At 40.3% G+C, this 24,098-nt stretch overlaps 2 protein-coding genes across 2 annotated transcripts in view; both read right to left on the bottom strand.

Annotated features, from left to right (window-relative positions):
• Positions 1-24,098, bottom strand: part of LOC124254805 — a 210,956-nt gene that overhangs the window by 110,201 nt on the left and 76,657 nt on the right. The gene's annotated exons all lie outside the window — the stretch shown is intronic.
• On the bottom strand, positions 4,549-6,033 carry LOC124254802. The gene has a single exon (XM_046688655.1). The coding sequence runs from the start codon at positions 5,813-5,815 to the stop codon at positions 5,006-5,008; it is 810 nt and encodes a 269-aa protein (XP_046544611.1). The 5' UTR covers positions 5,816-6,033; the 3' UTR covers positions 4,549-5,005.

The following is a 24,098-nucleotide window of genomic DNA, read 5'->3' as shown; positions in this document are numbered from 1 at the left end:
ATGTTCAAGTAGGTGACAGTTGGTGCGGACCTGGGAGGGTTGATGTGTTTAGCTTCCTGTGTGTGTGACTTCCTGTGCTCGCCGGCTCAAGTTGACCAGAAAGTGTTTTATTGCAGGTTAAAGGTCAGACTGTAATCATGTGTACATGGTTGGTGATAATTTTCAGCGTGGTCACATACGGTCAGCTCTCCGCTGTTTAAAGGTCAGACTGTAATCATGAGTACATGGCATGGATAATTGTTCAATGTGAAGTTGAATGTATGCTGACAAGCGGTCAGCTTCCGTAGGGAGACAAGTGTCTGACAAAATACAGGAAAGAGTGAGGACAATTTGAGAAAAATTTGGTTGTACAGCGATGAAATGATTTAGCATTTGTCATATATATATCACTGAATAAGAAATATGTGTTCTCCTGTAAAACTTTTTACTCAACATGTTAAAAACTTTACTCTCAAATTGCAAACATAAAAAAAACCCATCTTATGTCCATGTTTATGACACTTATTTTTACATCATGTGACACATAGGTGACTCACATGCCTTAGTCGCCTCTTACGACAAGCATGGGTTACTGAAGGGTAACCCAGACCTTCATGGGTACAATACATTAAGAAACAAGAGAGATATACAGATTTCATTGTTTATTAGCTCCGTTTCAAATGAGTAGACATTAGGATAGGAGCTCTCCCAAATGCCTACTTTACATCTGTTGTCTTATTACCCTTCCTCATCCACCTGTCCTTCACTCTCTTCATCAGATGTTATGTCTTCATCTTTGGTCATGCCTTCGACCCAAGACTTATATTGGTACAAGTTTGAAATAACTTCATGATACATATTATTTGTGTCTTTTACTTGTTTCAGTATTCCTTGTGTCTTTGGACCATACTGCATATGGTACAGATAAGTAATAAATCGGGCATACGTCTCTTTAAACGTGCTCCACATCAATTTGTTCAGTTTGGCTTGAATCATGTCTTCGTTTAAACCTCTTTTTATGTACAGCTGTCGTTTCTCATCCAAAAAGTCTTTATTCAGCTCACGCGTACGTGAATACATTTGTCTTATACCTTGCTCTTCGAGATCAGCCATCTTATTTTTCCTGTTGCCATGTGTGACATCGCTTAATGATTCAACATCATCATCCTCATTTTCCATTTCAGGACATTGTTTATCGTGTAAATGTCTTTGTAAATTATGGTTAGTGCTAAACACTTGACCACAATAGTCACAATCTGACAGAGGACGTGGTCTCTTTACAGGTGAAAAGTTGTTGTCTTCCTCCCACCGCCTTTTCACTTGGGGTGTCCCAGGAGGACCCACTGAAGACTTTTCGGGACACCAGTTTCTTCTGTGTTTTGATCTTGCACATCTTGAAACACGAGTCCACAGTCATCACAAGATGGCATGGTTGAGAGGTTTTCTTCACACGTCTGCTCACGCTGAACATCTAACTCGGACTGAATGGTCCTGGCTTGGAGGTGTCCTTTTAAACTGAATGCGTTGGGACAAAGTCGCAAATGGGGAGGTGTTTGGGGTTTTAGATCAACCAACAAGTAGCCATAAGGCTTCTGGGTAGCCCTTTGAAACGGTTCCATGAAATGGTCTGTGTTACCTGGATACATCTGCCTCGCCAAAGTCATGATGGGTTGTTGATCGATAGGGTTGTTGAACAGAAGCAGATAACGACAGTTTCTTCGTTGTGTGGGATCCTTACTGAAATACAAATTCTGGTTCAAGGCGATCACTGAGAGATTACGATGATGACTTCCTTCTGTAAACAGATCTGTAATGCGTGGGTCTTTGCTGGCAGTAGACATTAAGTCATCGAGGATAACCACGTTCACAACACTGGGGTCCAAAAATGCATCCTTTTCGAGATCAGAAGGAATGCCTTGATGAAATTCCACATAGGGATAAACATGGGTTTGAATGGCATTATACAAGGGCTGCCATCGTTTGTAGAGCCATATAATACGTTCAGGATAAGGTTTAATGTTCATGCGTTCTAGAATCTGTTTCACTAAGTACGTTTTCCCACAGGAGGTGGGCCCTGAGACAATCATGGTGAAGGGGTGTATCAGTCTACATTCTTCCAAAGCACCCACATGTGGTTGCACTGGTTGCATCATAGGTGGTGGTGGTGCTCGTGGTGGTGGTGGTGGTGGTGGTGGTGCTCGTGGTGGTGGTGGTGGTCGTGGTGGTGGTGGTGGTGGTGCTCGTGGTGGTGGTGGTGGTGGTGGTGCTCGTGGTGGTGGCTGCATTGCTTGTCTGTGTTGATTCCTGAGATGTCTAAGCATGGCATCCCTTCTGGAAAAAGTCATATAGCACACGGGACACGTTGTTGACTGCATGGTGGTCCGAGTCTAAATGGCAGGGAACCATGTCTACTGACTGCTTTTTATCTAAAACGTCGTCTTCCGTTTCTTCATGGGAAACTGGGAGGAACTTCCAACTTTAGATTCCCCTTTCTTCTGCATCTGAATAAGAGCCTTGGCCTGTTCGACCACTTGTTGAGTAGGGGTAACAAAATTAATCTTATGTTGTTCTGAGGTTTCTTTTGGTTTATCTTTCTTCCACTCTGGGTCATACAGTTCCAAATATCGATCGACAGACATCATGGCAGATTTTTCTCCTCCATGCATTATAGAATGATAAGGATCTCCTTTCCCTTCAGCCCTGAGCATGTAAAATCGTGTCCATTTTTCGGCATCGGGTACGAAGAGTTTGTATTGTGGATTATTCATGATGAAAACGGGAGCGGCTTGAGGTGATGCGTCACTGTCACTGGTCCACGTCTAAATGAAGCTAGATAGCCCTTGTGGCCTGTTATATAGATATCTTCATTGACCTTGGGTTTGGTGTATTTTTCAACACCGCTGCCAGGATGGTCATACATGCTCTTTCCCCTGATTGACAAACCTAAGACGGGTGTACCAGATGTACTAAGCCAATGCTCTATCAAACAACCAGGCATTTTGAATGGCCTCATCTCTAAGTGCATTGACAAACTGTGGTTTCAAAACAAATGCTACGATTGGCATGTTACTGGTAAAAAGACTCTTCCACATACTTTCTGTTGTCCAAAGGGGGTGAACTAATCTTCGTAACACCGCTAGGTAGTTATTTCTATCATTATTCCTCAGGAAACGACGCCTTTCATATCGAGTCACTGGTAATCTTCCCTTTAATAACCTATTGATAATACCATTGATGGCAAGAATCTGTTCTCTATTCATTTCTAAGATGTCTTGTCGAATCTCCTCAATGTCTTGAAACATTAACATGAACCTTAAAAATTCGTAATGTTTCAACACGTACCTAGCCATATTATTTCTAGCAAACAAACTCTTATCGTGGTTGGGATATCAATGAGATTAGTATTTGAGTAAACCTCTATTTATACATCGACAAAAGACTATACATAGACAACCAATGCATATATATACTCTTAACGTGGATTTATTTCTAATATTGACACATTTTACATCACACTCTTGGTTGCAAATCCACATGACTACCCCAGAGGGCCATATTTTTCTGAGGTACTCCCACCAGGGCCAAATACGGACAGTCTGGAGACCATTTTTCATGTTCGACCCAGGAATCGTCATCTACTTCCCAGTTCTTGAGAACGAGACCACATTGAAAACACTTGCAAGTGTCCCCTCTGATTAAGTACACAAATCCTGCCTGGGCCATGCGACTAGGACTCTGTTTCATCTGCACTGGCCAGTCCTTAAACGAATCAAGTCTTTTCTGGAATGAAGCCCATTCAGTACTGATTGCACAGCAATCCAGTGTCTTGTCGAGTGGGTAATGTCCACACACATCCATGATATCCCAGAGCAGTGGTAACACGTCCGCACAGTACAACGTCTAAACCAAGAATGGCTTTACACCCAACGACTGTCACTAGGGTTACAGAAGGAACCCATGCTTGACGTAAGAGGCGACTAACTTGTGTTTTTTTTAAAAGGCTTTTACCCACCGATTCTTAAATTCTGAACCCATGTCAGATTGAAAAAGTTTAGGTTTTCGGGTGTTGGTTTTCCATAAGTTGGTCAATGCTTTCACTACTTCTTGACCCTTTGTAGACATGAGTGGAAGTACCCACAAATAACGTGAAAATAGATCTATGATGACTAAGAGGTATTTGACCCCATCATTGTACTTTGCCAGTGAAACCATGTCCATGAGATCCGACTGCCAATGACTGTCTAACCCTTCCACCACATAGTGCCCTCTTGGAAACGTTCTTCTGACTTGATGAGTCATAGTATAGTTCTCCTGACCTTTGAGCCATTTCTTGATTCGATGTAAACCAATTTTAAACTGACCCTCTGCTTTCACGGCATCGTACAATTTCTTGGGTCCAGCATAACTACCAGGATGTTCTGGATCATAATAGATCCCATCCAAGTAGTCTTTCCAAGATGCCATCTCAAACACGATTGAACATGTTTCACATACATCATGCTATTCAAACAAAACCCAAGACGAAAATACAATGCAATATTTTATTCACAAAAGACAATATTTACAACAACAACAACCTTTCACGGACATACATTAATGTTTTTCCCAACAGGTTTTCCCCCGGCCATTTCCAGGGTTTGTCAATATCAGGATGGGATACATCAATTCCTATTCCCCATCTTTTATCAAATGGGCTAGCTTCAGCTAACGGCTTAGGGTAGGATTGAATCAATATCTGTTTCAAGTGATTGTTTTGGGAAAATTTAGCCATTAATGCCTTAGTCATAACATCAAGACTGACAGTGTCCCACACTTTCTGAGTAAAGCCTTTCACACATCTCCCAAGACGTTTTTGCTTAGCCGGAACAGTCTCTTGTAAAATACGACTTGCGAGTGTATGATCACAAAAGTAAATTGCCTTAGAATACATGTAATATTGTTCAGTACAATTGAAGGTACGATTATCTATGTGTAATGTGCATGAATGAAAATTACTGAAGGGAGACTTCCATCCATAGAAAAATAGTCAGTTACTCCAACATTCATAGTCATTGGGGTTACAGAAGGAACACGTTAAAGCTCCCGTCTGGTTTTGATGATCATCCTGAAGGAGACAGGGAACCATGTCTTTGAGTTCGGGCACGAAATCTGTCATCACATCACAACAGTCTCTCAGTTTCTTCCACTGGTCCAGGTACAACAAGATACCCTTAGCCGTAGGTACCACTCTTCCCAGTTGTTCATTTTTCTCCCACTGTCGTAGATCCACACCACCATTTGGATCCAAAGTAGCATACATATTGGCTCCGATATGAGCATGATCATGGGCCCTTCCTTGATCGATGGCCTCCTGAAGCTTGAAATGGACTCCACTAAGTTCCAGCCAATGTTTCAAACTCAGGACAATACCACGTTTGGTAGGATAACTTCTCCCACTAGGATATACATCGTACTTCCTTACATGAATGTTCAGTACATTATTCCACATCTTGGCCGTCACAAATACGTCGTTGCCTAAGTCTATATGACAACGGGGATCCTGTAGCTCTGGCTTGTCTGCCTCTAATCCCAACAATGTCATGGCCTGTATCTCTCCGCATTCCTCCAAAGCTTTACAGAAGAGGGTGTAGGCTTCTGGTCCCCGCCGGGGAAGGGTATCTAATAAAGCTCTGACCCGGTCAAAGGAGGTTTGTGGTTTTTCGATAATCTCTGCCTTCATGAAGATGGTAAGGACTTCAAACTGTAACAGTTTGTCGACCACCTCTTGTACACGCTGTATAGCTTGCACTAGACCAGAGTAATTCTTCCTCAGGATATCACGGTGAACGGCTTCCATCTTCGAGGTAAACAGCTACCAGAATCAGTAGAGTCAAGAGGATGCGTGCCTTGTCTCTGACGACTGAATGACATGGGGACTGTTCAGAGGCCTTATATTACCCACACACGAGTCTAAAAATACCTCTGGGAAAGTACCACGGTCAGCTCATTGTGAAATGAGGTCAACCTGAAGGTCACACACACACCGGAAAGGGGACTCCCGAAGGAGGATGGGTCACACAAAGGTCATACCTATGTTGCGTCATAAAAAGAAAATGAACGATCTAGGCCAGAACCCACGGTCATTGACACCCCTGTGAAATGAGGTCAGCCAGGTGTTCGATGATGACGTCAGAAACAAAATGGCGGATTTAGGGCTATTCCAACCTGTGTACAACACACGCTCAAATAAGTGTCAACCTGTGTACAGATCACAGTAGACAATATCAACATTCGAGACTGTTGATGTCGTGCCGTATAACAACTGGAGTTCAATATATAACATGATTATTCTCCAATACTTGGCATCAATAAATAGGAGTAAAATGTTATTTTATCCCCGTAATATATGTAAGAGGGTAAAAATATCAAACTTACACAACATTCAGTAAATGCTTTGCGATTAGAAAAAAGGCAAGAACGAACAACATTTATAAATATGTGATGGACTGAGAATCTACATTGAAACACGGATAAAAATCGACTATAGAACACGAATTTTGTTTGGTTTCTTTGTATATACATTGAACCTTGAACATGTCTATAAACATACGTATAGTGAAATATACTTACTAAATCTTATTTCAACTCACACGAAAGTCAAAAGACTATACTATAAAATAACAATGGGAAACCGTGAACGTCCGCTACCCGCGAAGAATATTCGGGCAATACTTCCGACTGGTGAGAATAAGGAAGCAAGAGAAAACGACAGATAATAGACAATCAAGATGGAATAAAATTGAAAAGATCTAATTGTGACACATCCGACACTGATGACCATGAGGAATCATCAGGGCCAAATGGGTGCGACGTATTCCCCTGGGCTGGGGCTGGTGAGGCCTGCGTGTTTGAAGTGGATGGCGCTGGTGCGTTTTGTGTAATAGATGGTTGCGGATTGGTCCCCAAACAATGAGGAACAGTCACTGGACGGCGTAGCATTAAATGTCTCTGAAGGCATGCGGTTACCTGTGGTAAATCAGCCATGGGATGGTTCGGTAAGGAGACTCGGCCTCCCACATAAGGTGTGTTACAAGCCACACAATACATGGCAGGCGCAGGCAAGGACCACAACGACATTGCCCTAAACCGGAGCGAGCATTCCGCATGCACAGTTGCAAAGCAACATGGTAGAGGCCGTACACTCGTCATCGCTTCGTCAGGAATTTGCTTTTGACAAAGAACACAATGAGACTGTCGAGGCCACCTCTCATATCGGTCCTTCGTTTTCCCGACCACACTTGCCACCTGATGGCCATGAAATGCCCACGCACCCGCTACCTGTTGTAGGATATGACATCCTGGAAGACCATACTTTATTTCCAGAAAATCAATAAAATTTGCAAAGGATGTTTGATATACGGGCAAAGCCTCATGTGCTCGCATAAATCCATGTGATCATTTTAGGAAATGGATTACCGCGGGATAACACCGCATGCGGCGAGGCCAGAAAAAGATCGGGCGACCCGAAGTGTTCTGACAGAATCGTCACCTGCTCTAGAGCGACATCATCCATCAAAGGTAGCTCAACAGTATAGGATAATAATCCCGCCAGATACAATACAACTCTCCAAAGAGGGAGAAACTGAAAATATCGCGGACAACGAATTGTGGTCCGCGTGACGGGGGTTTCAGCTACTAGGGTTGAAGTCACCCGTAGTGAATGACGAATAACGTCACCAAGACTTCGTCACACGACAGCCATCTAAATAAGTTGACATCGTTGAATGCCTGCATGATGATAGATAGAATGATAGAAGTATAGTAGCAAGGAAATACAAGAAGTGGCCTTGTAGACAAAACAAAGTTGTCCAAGGGAAGTTTTTAGAATGAACAAAATGTCCAACAAGGGAATCACGAGAGAAGTGAAAAGACAACAGAGATCAAAAGACTCACCAATATGAACAACGTCGGCAGAGTGAAAAGCGGGGTCGAAGAAAGAATGACCATGGTGTTATATACCCACGACAGAATCGTACAATCTATTATGATCCAGAACATCCTGGTAGTTATGCTGGACCCAAGAAATTGTACGATGCCGTGACCACTAACATCATCACATAAAACATGTGGAAAACATGCGTTCCGACTGCTGGCATTATCTAAAAAATGTGATACAATATTATCATACGAATAAATATTAAGATATAATTAAATATTCCTTTTGTGACGATCAAATTCTTCCACAATGTCTAAAAAGGAGACTGTCTAACATCATAAACACATCACTCAATCGACTTGTGCCTACTTTGAAAAAATGTGGTACCAAAACTGACAAATATATGATAATAATATGCATAAAATGGGTAAGTGGATATCCCATTTGTGAAGAGTTTTAATTAACCGGTAATGGAAAAGCAACCCCACAATGCTGTAAAACCATAAAAAACATTGGTAGTAGTGGGGAGGAATCCCTTTAATTGCCACGCCTTTAAACAACTGATAGCAATCTTCCCAGAGACATAGATAGATTGTGTTGGGGTCTGAATGAGCACATTTGGGACTATCGAATAACAAGTAATGAGTAAAGAAAACTCGTTGAATACGAAAGTTGGTTAAAGGATTTGCAGCAGACAACGTAAGATCACGGGGGCAGAGATACAATTGTGAGAGAATAATCTCATGGCAAGCATAAGAATTCGTTAAATGTAAAACTAAGGACGTAACCGGTCGATTATACTTCTTGACTCTTCGAAGAAGTAAAACAAACACCAGAAATACTGTCGATATGATGAGGAAAACATCCAATGAAATAGTTGATTTAATCAAAGACATAAAAGATGGTTGGGGATAATTCTGAGGGGTGGTTGTCTGGTATGCTTTCCAATCTGTCAAACCATTAGTTGGAGAACCTGCTGTAAGTAAGGTTAAAGCAAAAATAAGCGTCGAACTTTCAACCATAAATACAAAACCATTATTAATAAAAAGAGGGACAAACCTGCGGCAAAACTAGCCGTTAAATGATAAGGGTTGCTGAACGACTGATCCAAAGCAGAGGATGGAAGGGAATCCATCCACTTATCTTCGAATTAAATTATCCGAAATCACTTGTGCCTTTTTCATACGTTTGGAAATAAGGCGTAAATCAACTTGAAACTTTTTGTCCTGTTTCCGAATGTTATCGAATACTTTATCCTCGATTAATAAATGAGGAATTTTGAAAGTAGAATCTTCTAAAAGAGGCTGTAAAGTTTGGAAAGGTTTCAGTACGGACGAATTGAAAAATTCCGATAAGAGTAGAAGATTGGGTGGATATAATTTTGAAGTTGTTGACTGTTTCTCGCAGTTATGAATTCTCATGTCTATATCGAATTCATCCAGTTTCAACGCACAGTGGCAAGGAATTTCGAATATACAAATCTGACAAGCTGGACGCTTCTCAATGCGACCATTACAAGTTAATATAATAGTTTTTATGCCACTGAGAAGAACAAGGCCTGGTTCGATTTCGAGAGCCATCGAACGAAGCCCGTTTAATCTACATTTAACATCAAACAAGGATTTAATTCCTGTTGCGTCCTGATTGAACAAAGCAATTGCGCAGGTGAGTGCAGTGTCTGGTTTCGGACTAAGAAAAATTGGACAATGTTTCTCGTGTTCACCAAAACATGTTTGAAAATCCCTGGTAGAAAATTCAATATACTGATCTTTCGCTTCCGAAACTGCCAAATAATCAGGTAAATTCATAACCTGAGTGACATGTGAACTTGACTGATTAATTGGTAAGCCAAATGAATTAATTCGATATACATCGAGGAGAGTTGAATGTGTCTGGATAGGAACAATGAGCGAAATTAAAATTGAATCTCCAGTTCTAGAACAATGAACAGTGCGTTCCCGATAATAATAGCCTGGATCCTTGTGAGCAACGTGAAACAACGGATATTCTGCATTGAGACGTTTTTGAATCATATTTATGGCCTTCTTTACTTCCGTGACTGGGAGCAAAGATGGACTCAAACGTTGGTTAACTAATTGCTGTATTCCCAGATACATTTCATCAATTTCCTGTCGAATAGTCGTTAAAAATGTCAGACGATCTAGCAAAATTTTCATAGAAATAAATATACTTTTTTCTACATCTTGTACCTGTTCGGCGACCTGAGAAATGTCCCTATGATTCGTTTCAATACCTGTAAGAACGGAAGAAATACGGTCATTGGTTTTAGCTATAAATGACGACATCTGACGAACTTGCACTTGAACACTACGAGACGTATTGGTTACATGCATTGATAATTGTTTGACATACTGCGCCAGTCGTTCTACATCTTCGACTGTAGCAGAACGACTAATAGATCCAATAAATGGAAGAACTGCTCTTTTCGTGCGTGAATCCTGTTGAAAAGTTTTAATATGCGGAATAAGTATTTAAATGTCTTTGCTGACATTAGTCCAATACTCGAGCAATTCTTGTTCCGCTTTCTTTATGTATCCATCAATAGCACTCACAGAATAACAATGTAATGCATACGATTTACAAAACTGTTTGTAATCTGGTCTATTACCCATTTCAGACAAATCTGGCAATTTATACTTAAATACATGGATCCATTTATTCTGTGAATAAATACGTGACGTATGGATAAATACAACTCCCCATGGAAGTCGTAATTCTGTATGGACAGAATTGACGTGATTCCGGATGCTGACAAGCACCATCAGCGTGAACAAGACCCAAACTGGTCGAAGTAGACTCCTGGATTCTAAAATTCAAAGAACGCGATTATGAACATAAATAGAAACTTTAAATTAAATCATATACTTCATCAATATTTGTAATAAACGTTTCCCCGCATTAGGAAACATAATCACTGTAAAACTGCATTCGTGAGTCTTCTCCTGTAAGTTGAAACTGACTGTATTAAAAATATGATAACAATTGTCACATGCAGGTAATGGTAGGTTCACACGAGAAATCGTGCGAATAAACAACATTCAATCACAGTAGTAACTTCTGATCAACCTGTTTCATCAGAAGATTTCTCATCACGGAACATATTTGTATCGGTACTGTATAACCATTGAACACTGAATTCTCTTGACTGCCTTTCGAGTCATGTACTTGTAGTGGATTGAACATCATCGTATTTAATTGAACATCATCGGCTTTCACTGTATTTCAGTGAACATCACTGTATTTGTAAGTACGTCGTATCACCATGTGATGCACGACTGTCACATACCTTAGATTGTAATTCATTCCTTTGTCTCGGATATACACGCATAGCGAAACGCTTCGGGAACGGCCCGCGAAATGTGTACAACGTCCCTAATGGACGGCACGACCTGTAACTTTCCCGTAGAAGTAGTAGGAATGTATACAACCTGATCCAAACATTTTGGTCAGTAACCCGGGAATGTATTCTTGAAGTAGTAGTAGTACGAAACATGACCCAAACCTTCGCAGCGTTTGGTCACTAACCCGTGTATATGAACGTATTCTTCAATATCAACCAACACGTGACTGTATGCAGTCGAAGTATTCTGAATATGCACAACTAGACATTTGACAAGAAAAATACAGTTCAACATACATGCACACTTCTATTTTTCTTGTAACCTTGTGACAATTGAATCATGTAACATCATAAAAAATGATCTATAGCATGGGCTAGCACCATCCGTATAGCATCATATAGTGGTAATGCTGAAAAAACACATGCAAAAATCTATATTAGACGTCTCCAACATGAAATCTGCAGTGCCTGAACTGAAAAGGAAACGAAATATAACAATTAAGATAACCAACTGTAAAACCTGTGTAAAAATAGACTGACATCATTAACGTTTGCGCTTTTTCTTTTTCTTTAATGACTTCTGAATCATGTAATTTCGAATCAACTCTTGAGGGATATTCGATTCGGGTTCCCATGTAGCTTCTTGTACAGTGAAATTTTCCCAGTGGATCTTGTAGTATTTCTCTCCATTTACGATTTTATGCGCCAGTATTCGTTTCACTATAAAAACGTCATCATCTTCCATGTCAAAAGTAGGCAGTTGTGCCTGGGAGGGGCTTAACTGCTGGGACGCCTGGGTTGGCCCGTGTGCGTCCGAATCAGATACATCATTCTGAGACATAACAATTGGTGTGTCGTCTCCGCCAGCTGGAATGGGATGAGTTATTCTATCCTTGGGGTCGACAAATCTCTTGAGCCGGTTTGCGTGGACCGGCACTTTAAGAACTTTGTGGTTATCACAACGACGTAACTTGTAGGTGAAATGGGGCAATTCATCAGTAATGTAGAAAGGTCCTTGAAAAACTTGGCCTAACTTTTTACATTTACCCACAGTACGTGCCGTTGAATGGAGCCAAACTTTATTTCCAAGTTGAAAGATGGGGTTTGAAGTGTCTTTGTCATAATAACATTTCGCTTTCTCATGCGCTTGTTGTAAGTTGGCTCGTGCCACCTGTCTTGTAACCTCGATATGATGAATGATAACATCAAGACGTTGCTTTATTGTGTGGGGAAGAGGTGGAAACGATTGTAGCTCAACATCAATGGGTACTGAACATTCTTGTTCAAACAGGAGAAAATAGGGAGAAAATCCAGTACTTTGTGTTGCCGGGCTAGTATTATATGCGAACATAACACTAGGGAGAAGATCATCCCAATTGTCTTGGTTCTCATTGATAAACATGCGCAGTGTCTGCCACATAAATGAATTGAGTCTTTCACAAGCTCCATTGGTTTGTTGGTGATAACTGCTCGTTTTCAGTGCCTTGATCCCAAATATAGAACATACCGCATTAAAAAGTTTTCTTGTAAATGAACTACCGTTATCAGTCAATAACACTCTGGGGATTCCATAAACACATATATACTTGGAGTAAAATGTCTTGGCTACCTCTGCAGCGTCCAACGAAGAAATAGGAATAGCCACACTCCATCGTGAAAATGCACAAGTTAACAAAAACACATACCGATGTCCTGCTTTGGTGATTGTCAATGGTCCTAGGAAATCAGCTTGAACGCCATCAAACAATTTACCTGGAACTGGTAACGGTTGCAAAGGGGCTGGTCGCTTGTGAAAATCACGTTTATTGATTTGACAAGCAGTACATGACAAAATATACTGCTTTATGTCAGCCAACATATGATGCCAATAATATTTCTGTCGGATAGCATTGAATGTTCTGTCAATACCGACATGCCCTGCTAATAAACTGTCATGGTATGATTGTAACACCTCTTTTACTAACGACTTGGGGATCACTAATTGACGAATAAGCCTGTCTTTTCTGTGCCCCGGTCCTGGCGGTGCATACAGATGATACAGTATGTCTTTGTCAAGAACGAAATCTTGGCTTTGTAACAAGAGCCGTCGTGTGGTTTTGTCGTCAGTTGCAAATGTTGGTACGTTTAAACAGTCAATTAAGGGCTGTAGTTCAGGGTCGGCATATTGTTTCTCTGCTATCGAGCAGTCTGCGACAGAGTCGGAATGGACACAAAAAGGGTCAGAAAGTGAGTCATTCTCGAACGACATGTGGCTGTCGTCGTCCGATTCAGTATTATCATTGTCTATACAATTCACATCAGTAGCAAACAAATAGGGTACATCAGAGAGTGGATCATCAGGGCATTCTGGGCACGGTAAGCGTGACAAAAAATCCGCATTACCCAAGTTTTTATCTGGTCGGTACTGAACTGTGAAAGTGAAATCACTCAACAAAAGTGACCAGCGGCTCAATCGAGCAGAGCGGTCCTTATTGTCCTTCAAATACTGTAGAGCTCTGTGATCCGTTATTACTGTAAACGGAGCGTGCGTCAAATACACTTTGAAATGTTTGATACCTGACACAACTGCTAAACATTCTTTTTCAGTGATACCATAATTTTTCTCTGCTTTAGACTGAGCACGACCACTGTAAGCAATTACTACATCTCTGTTACTGTCATCTTTTTGACCAAGCAAATATCCTATAGCCTCATCACTAGCATCTGTATATAGGAAAAATGGTTTGTCAAAATCTGGAAATGTAAGAATTGGTGGTTTGAGTAGGGCCGATTTGAGAGTTTGAAATGCCCGTTTGTGTGCATCTGCCCAAACAAATTTTGTATCCTTTTGCAACAGCGAATGTAAGGTAGCTGCTATCTTTGAAAAATCCTGAATGAAACGGCGGTAAAACCCTGCCATTCCCAAGAAGCTTTTAACTTCTTTGGACTTTGTGGGTGTCGGAAAAGACGCTATCACGCTAGTTTTCTCTGGGTCGACTTGGACACCCTTATTTGAGAATATGTGTCCCAAATAAGAAACTGAGTGTTTAGCAAACTGGCATTTAGATGGTTTTGCTTTCAAGTTTGCCTTGCGTAAACACAAAAATACTTCTTCTAAATCAGCTAAATGAGTCTGAAAATCTGGCGAAAAACACAAGACGTCATCCAAATAGCACATTGTTTTATGCCAATTCAGGGTACGGAAAACATCATTGATCAATCTTTGAAAAGTCGCTGGAGCAGAGGCTAAACCAAAGGCCATACGATTAAAGTGATAAGTACCACTTGCGGTCACAAATGCACTTTTGGGCTTACTTTCTTCATTTAAACCTATTTGCCAATATCCTGCAGCCAAATCAATCGTTGTGTAATATTTTGCGTGTGCCGTGCCCAAAACATCAAGTACATCTTCTAATCTTGGCATTGGGAAAACTACTGGACGGGAGCATGAATTCACAACTCTAAAGTCAATGGCCATTCTCCATGATGGAGGCGAACCCTTAGCAGTTTTCTTGGGCACCATTACAACTGGAGAGGCCCACGGGCTATCATGATCAGGTTCACATATACCCAAATCAACTAACTCTTGAACTTGACGATCTATCTCTGCGCGCATGGCAGGATTCGTACGATAAAAACGTTGCCTAACCGGGTGAGCATCTCCTGTGTCTATATCATGCTGTATAGTATCATTTAGTCCAAATTCTGACAGATCAACAGCAAAACAATCACGATACTTGGCTAACAATTGGCCTAGCCTAACTTGTTGTTCCTGTGACAGAGTGGTTGCAGACAAATCAATATTCAAGTCACGTAATCTCGAGTCTACTTTGGACTGAGAGAGGGGTGGTTCTCAATCAGACGAATGCTGTGACTGCACAGGCATAATTTCATCTGATGGTACAAAAGTGAACTGAGCAACTTCGTGGCCCTTTGGAATGTCTACAGCATGATCATTAGTGTTAATGATTTGGTACACACTTTTGCCTGGAGTAGCCGTGACAAGGCAACGAGCTCCCAAAACTTGATGTGTTTCTGTCAATAAGGGATTTGGTTCACATATACCTATCTGGTCAGATGGAGAACAATTCACGTCAACGGGGAAAATAATTTCAGACTGAGGGGGAATTGTAACATCCGTCAACGAGCGAACCGGAATGTATTCTGGTTGTACTGACAACAATTGATAAGGGGGCTCGCTGCTATTTGCCCATACAGGAACTATTATTAACCCGTTTTGAAGGGTTAAAGTGCACGATTGAAAATTCAAGATAGCACTTTTCTGTATCAAAAAATCTATTCCTAAAAACATAGGTGATGCTAAATCCGCAACTACTTGAAAACGTTGTGTCATCCGAAAATCACCAATAGTAATAGGAAGTTCAACTTGTCCTATCACTGGCACTATGGTTGAGCCTATGCCCTGGAGAGATAACACATCGGACTTCGGAATAGGGAATTCTTTCCACAGACCTGAGTCATTGAACAGTCCAAGAGTCAAAACACTAATAGCAGCACCCGAATCCACTATGCTAGAAACTATCTGATCTCCCAAAAGGACATGAATTCTATGCCTATTATCATTGTTAGGAGTGACGTGTAAAACAGGAGCTTGAGGCTGGCTATATCCTGATAAAATAGGAATTGGCGACTCCTGCGAGTGCAAGTATGGGGGGCCAAAAGTTTGTTGTATACAGTGAGAGCATTGCATGTGCGGTCGTGAATTTAATTGCTATTCACGCTGTGATATCCCTGCCTGACCTCGAGCATTACAAACACGTTGGAAATGTCCTACCTTCTGACAATAGTGACACTTTGAATTTCGTGCTGGACACCTATCAGAATGAGATAAATCATACTCACCTCCACAGCGATAACACTGGCGTGCCGGTGACATGGTCCTTCCTGGGGTTGAATTCGGCCGGTTAGACTGGGATGGACGTCGGTGCTGATTGTTTTGGTCCGGATGCGACTGTTGCTGAAGCTGAGGTTGTGGTGGCTGCCACGGACGAGCTGTTTGCCTATAAGGGCGTCTGGGGAATTGGGAAGGTTGATTCTGGCGATACTGAAAAGCACTGACCGGTAATGTTGGTTGAGCGAGTTTCCCCGCGAGCGAAGCAATTTGCTCCCTCAAAGTATCTATTGCCAGCTTCATATTCGAACTTTCTACAGACTGTGGAATGACTGACCTGGCTAATCCCGCAAATGAGACTGCCTCTTTAAGCGCAGTTGGCTGTTTCATTAAAACATGTCTCCTAGTATTGTCATCCAATCCCCGGACAAAAGCATCCATTAAGTCCGTGTCTGACTTTCCTAACAGACTAGCCGTCTCGGTCAAGTCCGCCAAATACGTATCTGTAGTTTCCGTAGGGGATAGCTTTCTACTCACAAATGTTTCCAAAAGGGCCCAACGGTCTGTCGGATGAACATACTTTTCCTTAAACAATTTCTCAATCTCATCAAAACGGATAATTTCTTCCTTTGCCGATTCTATTAGATCTCGGAACCATAGATATGCCGCGTCCTTCAAGAAAAGCGGGAAAACTTCAATTTTCTGCGCATGAGTCCACTTTTTAAAACTGCCAAAATGAATAAAACGGTTAAGCCACTCGGCAGCATGAGACGTGTCTCTACCTGTGAAATGTTCTGGCATTAAAGTGGAATCGCTCATATTGAATTCAGGGGCAGAAATAAAACTACTGACAGATGATGACAAATCTAAAGAAGAAAATGAAAATTCTAAATCTTCCTGAGAAAGAGATACGGAGAGGTCCGGAGGAGCAGTTTGAGGGTGATCGTTAAGGGGGTTAGCAGACTGAAACAGCGGTAGCGTTATACCAAGGCGGGCCGGATTAGTAAAAATGTTGGAAGTGATGAGACGAAAGATTGGACTGTAATATGACGTAGATGCATCTTAATCATTCTCACGAGACATTACAATTCCAAATACCCTAAGAAAAAACTGCAGATAACATATCCGATCCGCGAAAAGGGAACCTACCTTCGTCAAACGTCCACGCAAGCGAATGAAAGGGTAGGAACGACCACAAGAAAAATAGCAATGGGAATCGTCTTAAACATTTTGTTCAAGAAAATCCGCAATCTCCACCATGTCGTAACTGGCGTTTGGGTGTTAGTAAACCCTACCCCAGTTACCTGTTAATTATGGTCGTTCCACATTGTTCGGGGAGATGGTTGCTATGGCGCTCCACTCGCTTGGTCCGTTGCCGGATGCTAAGTCGGGGAGTGAGGGGTCGGACGACCGTGACTCCCAACAAGCCACATAACATTCATGTACTGGCACACATACATTCATAGATAAACGCAACACCAAGTTTATACTCACATAGTTTTACTCTGTCTCAGTCCATCTCTAACTACAACTTCATCAACACACAGGATAGGCTCGCACCACACAGGCAACTGAGTGACGTGGACTGGCTTCGGTCACTTAAAAGCGCGCACCACTCGCTCAGTGCCAAACCTATCTTTTTATATGGTTCGAGCCTGGCCTGATCCTGATCACCTGTTTCAACCCATCGTTTTGATTCGTTAATCCCATATCCATCCCAGCACTCATGAATATTATGATTGGAAAATTATCGGTAAATACAGTTCGGTGACTCCCCCAATATTTATTGATCTCTTATTGGGTTCTGTCTCAAGCGACGTATATATTTCTAACTTACGACTAAACGCCATTCTCTTTAGACTTTCTGTCTCCCAACAATGTCTGGGCGTTATCCACCATGAGCCAAACTGTAACTCTATATACGGAGTCTGATGTAATTCTCTTACTGATTTAGGGATGCATTTTTTACCTTATAACAATACCTGGAAAAAGTACTCTATATTCTGAATCTGATAATTCTAGTCTTCTCCGAGACAAGGGAGTTATCTGGAATTCACTATACCATGATATCAAGGAAATCAGTGAAGGTCAAGTTTGCAATATTAAGATGCTGCAGACAGTTGTAACGTTGAAAAGATTGTGATAACATTGTGCAGCATTCCCCAAATTGAACTTTGCATGAAAAGGAAGATTTTGGAAATGGTTGATAATTCCTGCAAACACTTAACTTCAACAAAGAACCCATCAGTGCTCAGAACAAACCGACCAGAGATGGACTTGTTAGATGGAGATTTACCCGACAAGTGTTTAGATGAAATGTGCCAGAGGTAAGAATGCAAGTAATTAAATTGGTTAATAAAAAAATATTGATCTGTCAATCACTGAGGTCATGTTTGAATTTCAGTTGAAGTTCTTTAGTAATATATGTGGATTTATTTGAAGTAGTTGTTCATAACATTTGAATTACATGTAATTTACCATTGTGAAATAAAGTGTAGTTATGAAAATATTTATATAACAATGTAATCTTGGCCATTCAAGTTCACTGTGCTGAAAACCTTTTTTTTTCTTGCAACCAAAAAATCAAACATAATTTAAACACAATTATCACTTATTCATGACATATAATATACATTGCTGGTTATGAAAAAACATATAAACAAAATTATAAGGGTACAATCGCAAATCAAAAGAGCAATATTGCGTTCGTTTTGACACCCAATATGTTTCGTCTCATTTTATCTGGACAGTTGGCATTGGTGACAAAGACCAGTTGCAGTTTGATTCTAAAATGTATGGAGAATTCATTGATGCATTTTTCGAAGCTGAATATGAAATATACGTGATGTAATCGGCGTCTCAATACCGGCCTTCGCGAAACGTGATTTTGTAAACACTATCCAATATGGCGGAAAGCTCTCTACGGCGTTCGTGTAAGTGCATTTTCGAAAACATCCCAACCGATTCTAGATTCACCGTCAACGTTTCAGAATTTTAATTAGCGATTTCATGTAAAACTGATATCAGTGATCATTAATATCTTATTTTTTAAATTCAATACTCCTCGTAATTATCCGATTTTCACATTTCAAAACAAGCAAATAACGCTGTGAATCGCGATTTCGTACTGTGGGAAAAATGGCGACATTTTCGATGAAACCTATTTTGAAAGGTCATTTTCAGCACTTGAACTTTGTCTAAAATAATAGTGGATGGTATCAAGAAACAGGAAATTTCCCGCAAAATTCGAAACTGTGAAGTGTATTTGTGTGCGTGGGATATTTTGATTTTTATTGGACTTGAAATTGAGGGTTGAAGGGGAAGGACATATCTGTCCCTGAGGCATCCAGGGGGTTAAATTAATCGTAATTATCCTTATAAAGTATTACATTTGGCATCTTAGAAAAGAAATACAGTTCGCTCTACCACCATGTACAGTGTAATAAAACACACTTTCGCCCTGAACTAATATAACGTTAAAGCACTCGGACGCAAGTTATACTTTAAAGGTCACATGCAACGTAAAACACAACTTTGCAGATTCTGATATCTTTCGGTATGGACATACCGAAACAAATCGTCAAAAATGCAAATTCAACTTATAAAGTTGAAAAATAACGCGATGAAAAAAAACGCGCGAAATCTGAGTTCAAACGTTTCACTAATTTTCCCCAGACTTTGCGCAAGATAGATAGATATTCTTTATTTCCTCCAGTGAATGAAGATACAATGTGATATGATATATTTACATGCAGATCAGAAACAGGGGAATACAGATAGTTACAAACAGTTTACAAAGAAATGTTTCCAGTTGTTAACAGTTGTACATACATTGGTCATACATTCAAGCCATACATTATCATCAAGGGATAGACAATATTCCGTTGGAAGTCCTCCGAGTAAGAAACGTAGAATCAATTCTTCATCATTGTTCCAAAGGCTAGAACACGTATTTACATCTACTATGTCAATAACTGATTCGATAAGAAGATCTCTCTGACGGCTTGTCAGCTCGCAGTACATAAAAACATGTTTGACAATATCGTAGGCAAATGTGCCACATATACACTCTTTTGATTGGATACGCAGAGTACTAATATGCACCAAGTTTGCAATACAGTGAAATAGATCAGGTCGTAGGATCGACATTTGCCATAATCTATGTATATTCTGGTCTCGCACTGAATAGTATCTATGTTGATTTTCCCTTGACGTTAACTCTTTACATATATGGATATTTTCAGCATCATGAATTGTTTTCGTAACATGGACATTCCATTGTGCTTTATTAGGAAAGCTGGCAGACACAATGTATGTATTTACATAATCTGTCAGGTCGTATTTATATGTTAATAGTAGCATATGGTAGATAGGGGATTTTGTACTTTTAGCTTCTCTTTCATAACATGAGTCAAGTAAGAATTGACTAAGTTTAAAGTTTAAGACATTCTTGAATACAAAGTTTAAATTACCTCTACATAATTTGCCAAGGAACATAAGACAACGTTTTTCTATGTATGCTTGGACTGATAGTAAATTTAAACAGTCTCGTGCGACAACTGTCGAAGAACATTTAGAGAGCCCCTGGATGTGTTTACAGAAGAAAGATTGAGCTCTTTCAAGTATTTCATACTCTTTAGATGTTAGTTTACACCATAATTCACAAGCAAACAGGGCACATGGTAACATAACTCTGTTCCAGACTCCACAAGCAGACATGGGGTTTAGACCACCAAAGAACAAACCATTGCAGCGATTTGTGTTGACTAACATTCTAAGTTTATCACATGATTTTTGAGTACGCACTAAAGTTGAAGATGCAGTGGTTATGTACAAGCCAGCATACAAAACAAGATCTTTTTGAGTTACAATCTTCTCCCCAATGTAAAATGATGGACATGTATGTTTTTGGGTATTACCAAACAATAAGAATACACTTTTGTCGGCATTATATTTAAGATGCCATTTACAAGAGTACTCAAAACACACATTTAGTGCACACTGTAGGCCATCTATGGCTCCACTTACAATAGCTGTGTCATCTGCTAATAAGATACCTGGCACATTACCCCATGGAAGACTTAAACCGTGTTGTAATGATTCTAGTGCGTATAATAGGTCATTAATATACAATGAAAATAACCAAGCTGACAAAACACAGCCTTGACCAACACCTTGTTTTACAGGAAATGGAGCAGATGCAACTCCCCCTATTTTAACACAAGACTGCATTGAAGTATATTTAGTACGTAAGATACGCCACAGTTTACCATTTATACCAAAGTGATGGAGTTTATAAAATAATCCATTAAGCCATATTCTATCAAAGGCCTTCTCGTTGTCTAGAAAGACACAAAACCACACACCCCCCAACACTTTCCAGCACAAACCACCCACACTCCAACCCACAAACAAAACCCAACCCCCCACCCTCCAAAAGCAGCCAGCACCCACACACAAACCCACACTAACTCTCACTCCACAAAAACTAAACCAAAACCTAAACAAACTCGTCGAATTTATAATTGCAGCCATACTTATGGAAAAACCAACAGCCAAAAAACGACACACACTCTCACATAAATCCAAACTCACAAAAGCCTTGCCAGTCTCCTCATTGCTCTCAAAACCCCCTTTTAAATTCACCAACCTCTAAGCTACCCTAGCACTAAATCCTTATTGTTCCAAATTCATGCCCCACACCATGATATTTATTAAACTTCTATTCCTAATTACAGTAACCATGGCACTCATACAGTGGAATTGCAACTGTGTCCGAGCTCATGGTCATGAGCTTAAGGCCCTCATTGCCCATAACAAAATCTCACCCGATATTATAGCTCTGCAAGAAACACGATTATCCCCCCAAAATGCCTTCAAAATACCAGGCTATACTTTCATTCGGAAGGACAGACCACAGCCAACTAACTACCCAGCCCCCCCTGGAGGGGGTCTGGGCATCTTCATTGCAGAGAAATTAAATTATAACATATTGCAAATTTCAGTACAAGATCTAGAAGTCCTGGCAATCACAACTAAACTCAATAATAAAGACTTAACCATTATTAAAGGTCACATGCACATAAAACACAACTTTGCAGATTCTGATACCTTTCGGTATGGACTTACCGAATCAAATCGTCAAAAATGCAAATTCAACTTATAAAGTTGAAAAATAACGCGATGAAAAAACCCACACGAAATCGGAGTTCAAAAGTTTCACTAATTTTCCCCCGACTTTTCGGGGGAAAACTGGTTTCAACAGCTGGGCTGCGCTCATAGCACGTGCACAGTGAAATAGGTTCGCGCAGCTTGGAAGCTGGTTGTCCGGTGAATACTCGGTGAAGGCTTTGGTGTGAGCTTTTTTTCTAATGTTTTGTTGATATCTCACAGGCGCGAGCTTTTTATATGTTATGACAGTAAATTGACTGTTTATATAATTTCATTTGTCTATTTCACCACACGTTCTTCTTACCGAGTCACTTTCTCAGTTTGATACTTAAAAGCAATGTCATTATTTAGCGTTGACAGAATTTCTAACTGTGATATAGATATGTCGTTGTCACAGACAAAACTCAATGTCTTGTTTTATTGACACCTGTGTGTCTGCCTGCCTGTCTGCTAATGACAATATTCAATACACAGCTGCTATCACTGACCACATGCAATTTGAACTTAACACCAATCAGGCTATACACCATAAACAAAATGCATTAATTTTAGAGTCCACAGACTCCTGAGTGAGAACAACTGTGAATCCCTGATATCACTTGGCCAGGTGCAGCTATCATCAATAAGAACTTTAACTGAAAACCTCCAACATAAGTACACTAAACACTGGTGCCGGCGAATTGAATCAAATACGGGAAAACTACGCACATACCGCACTTTTAAAACTGCCCATGGAACGGAATCCTATGTATTAACACGACTACCCGGTTATTTTCGCGCGGCTATCGCCAAGTTCCGGTGTGGAGTTGCTCCAATTAGAATAGAAACAGGCCGATACGAAAACCTCCGCCCAGACAAACGCCTATGATCCCTATGCAGTAACCCCTGTATCGAAGACGAGCGACACGTCCTACTACAGTGCCCTGTATACGACGATCTACGATATGATCTGATACAAGAAGCCAGCTCCTTCTTTACCGACTTCCATCTATGGCCAGAGAGTGTGAAGTTCACAGCGATTTTAAGTCATAACCATTTAATGGTTAAATGTGCCAAAGCCTGTTTTAATATACTTAAGCGTCGTCGTAATCTTCTATATTCTTAAAACTCCTTTCAGAGTGTATACTTTTTATCGTATAAATTAATTATGTTTTAATTGTGTATGCCTGTTTCACCTTTTAAGTATTCTGTATGTATATATTTTCATATGATATGTTTACGCATTTTTTTTAATGTTTTTTTTTTTATATTTAATTTTTATCTTTTTTTTTCTTCTTTTTTTTAAGGTATATACTTATGTATGTGTGTGTGTAAACCTTTAGCATATATACAAGTCTCTCGTTACTCTTATAGAGTGGCTCATATATTCCTTATACTGCTATATTTTCCCAATTCTACGTGTACTTTTACTGTATATATGAGGTGAGACTCAAATAAACTATCTGTCTGTCTGTCTGTCTGTCTGTCTTGTTTTATGGCCCGAGTTCGGTTTCTGTCACATTATGTAATTACACACACAGGCAGGTGTGATACTTGAACACATGACATGTTATGATGTCTGTTGATTGCAAACTGTTATACACAAAAAATGAGCATGTATTTACAAAAACCCAACATCTCTCTCTCTATATATATACACACAATTAGCCGTGAAGGTATCTGCAAATGAACCAGCCGTTACACTTGAGTGCACACCCACCCGCTCTGACTGGGTTCGGTATCCCGGAATAAGTGATAATTGTGTTTTAATTATGTTTGATTTTTTGGTTGCATGTGACCTTTAACTATAATAGTTCAGGGCGAAAGTGTGTTTTATTACACTATACATGGTGGTAGAGCGA

This window comes from Haliotis rubra, unplaced genomic scaffold, assembly GCF_003918875.1.
Source record: "Haliotis rubra isolate DU_JTF1 unplaced genomic scaffold, ASM391887v1 Scf583, whole genome shotgun sequence".
Classification (NCBI taxonomy): domain Eukaryota; kingdom Metazoa; phylum Mollusca; class Gastropoda; order Lepetellida; family Haliotidae; genus Haliotis; species Haliotis rubra.
The sequence above is the reverse complement of the archived record's forward strand: the minus strand, read 5'-3'. Positions and strand labels throughout refer to the sequence as shown.

Excerpts from the sequence above, each read along its gene's own strand:
- LOC124254802 (XM_046688655.1), bottom strand. The coding sequence starts at position 5,815 with ATGGAAGCCGTTCACCGTGATATCCTGAGGAAGAATTACTCTGGTCTA.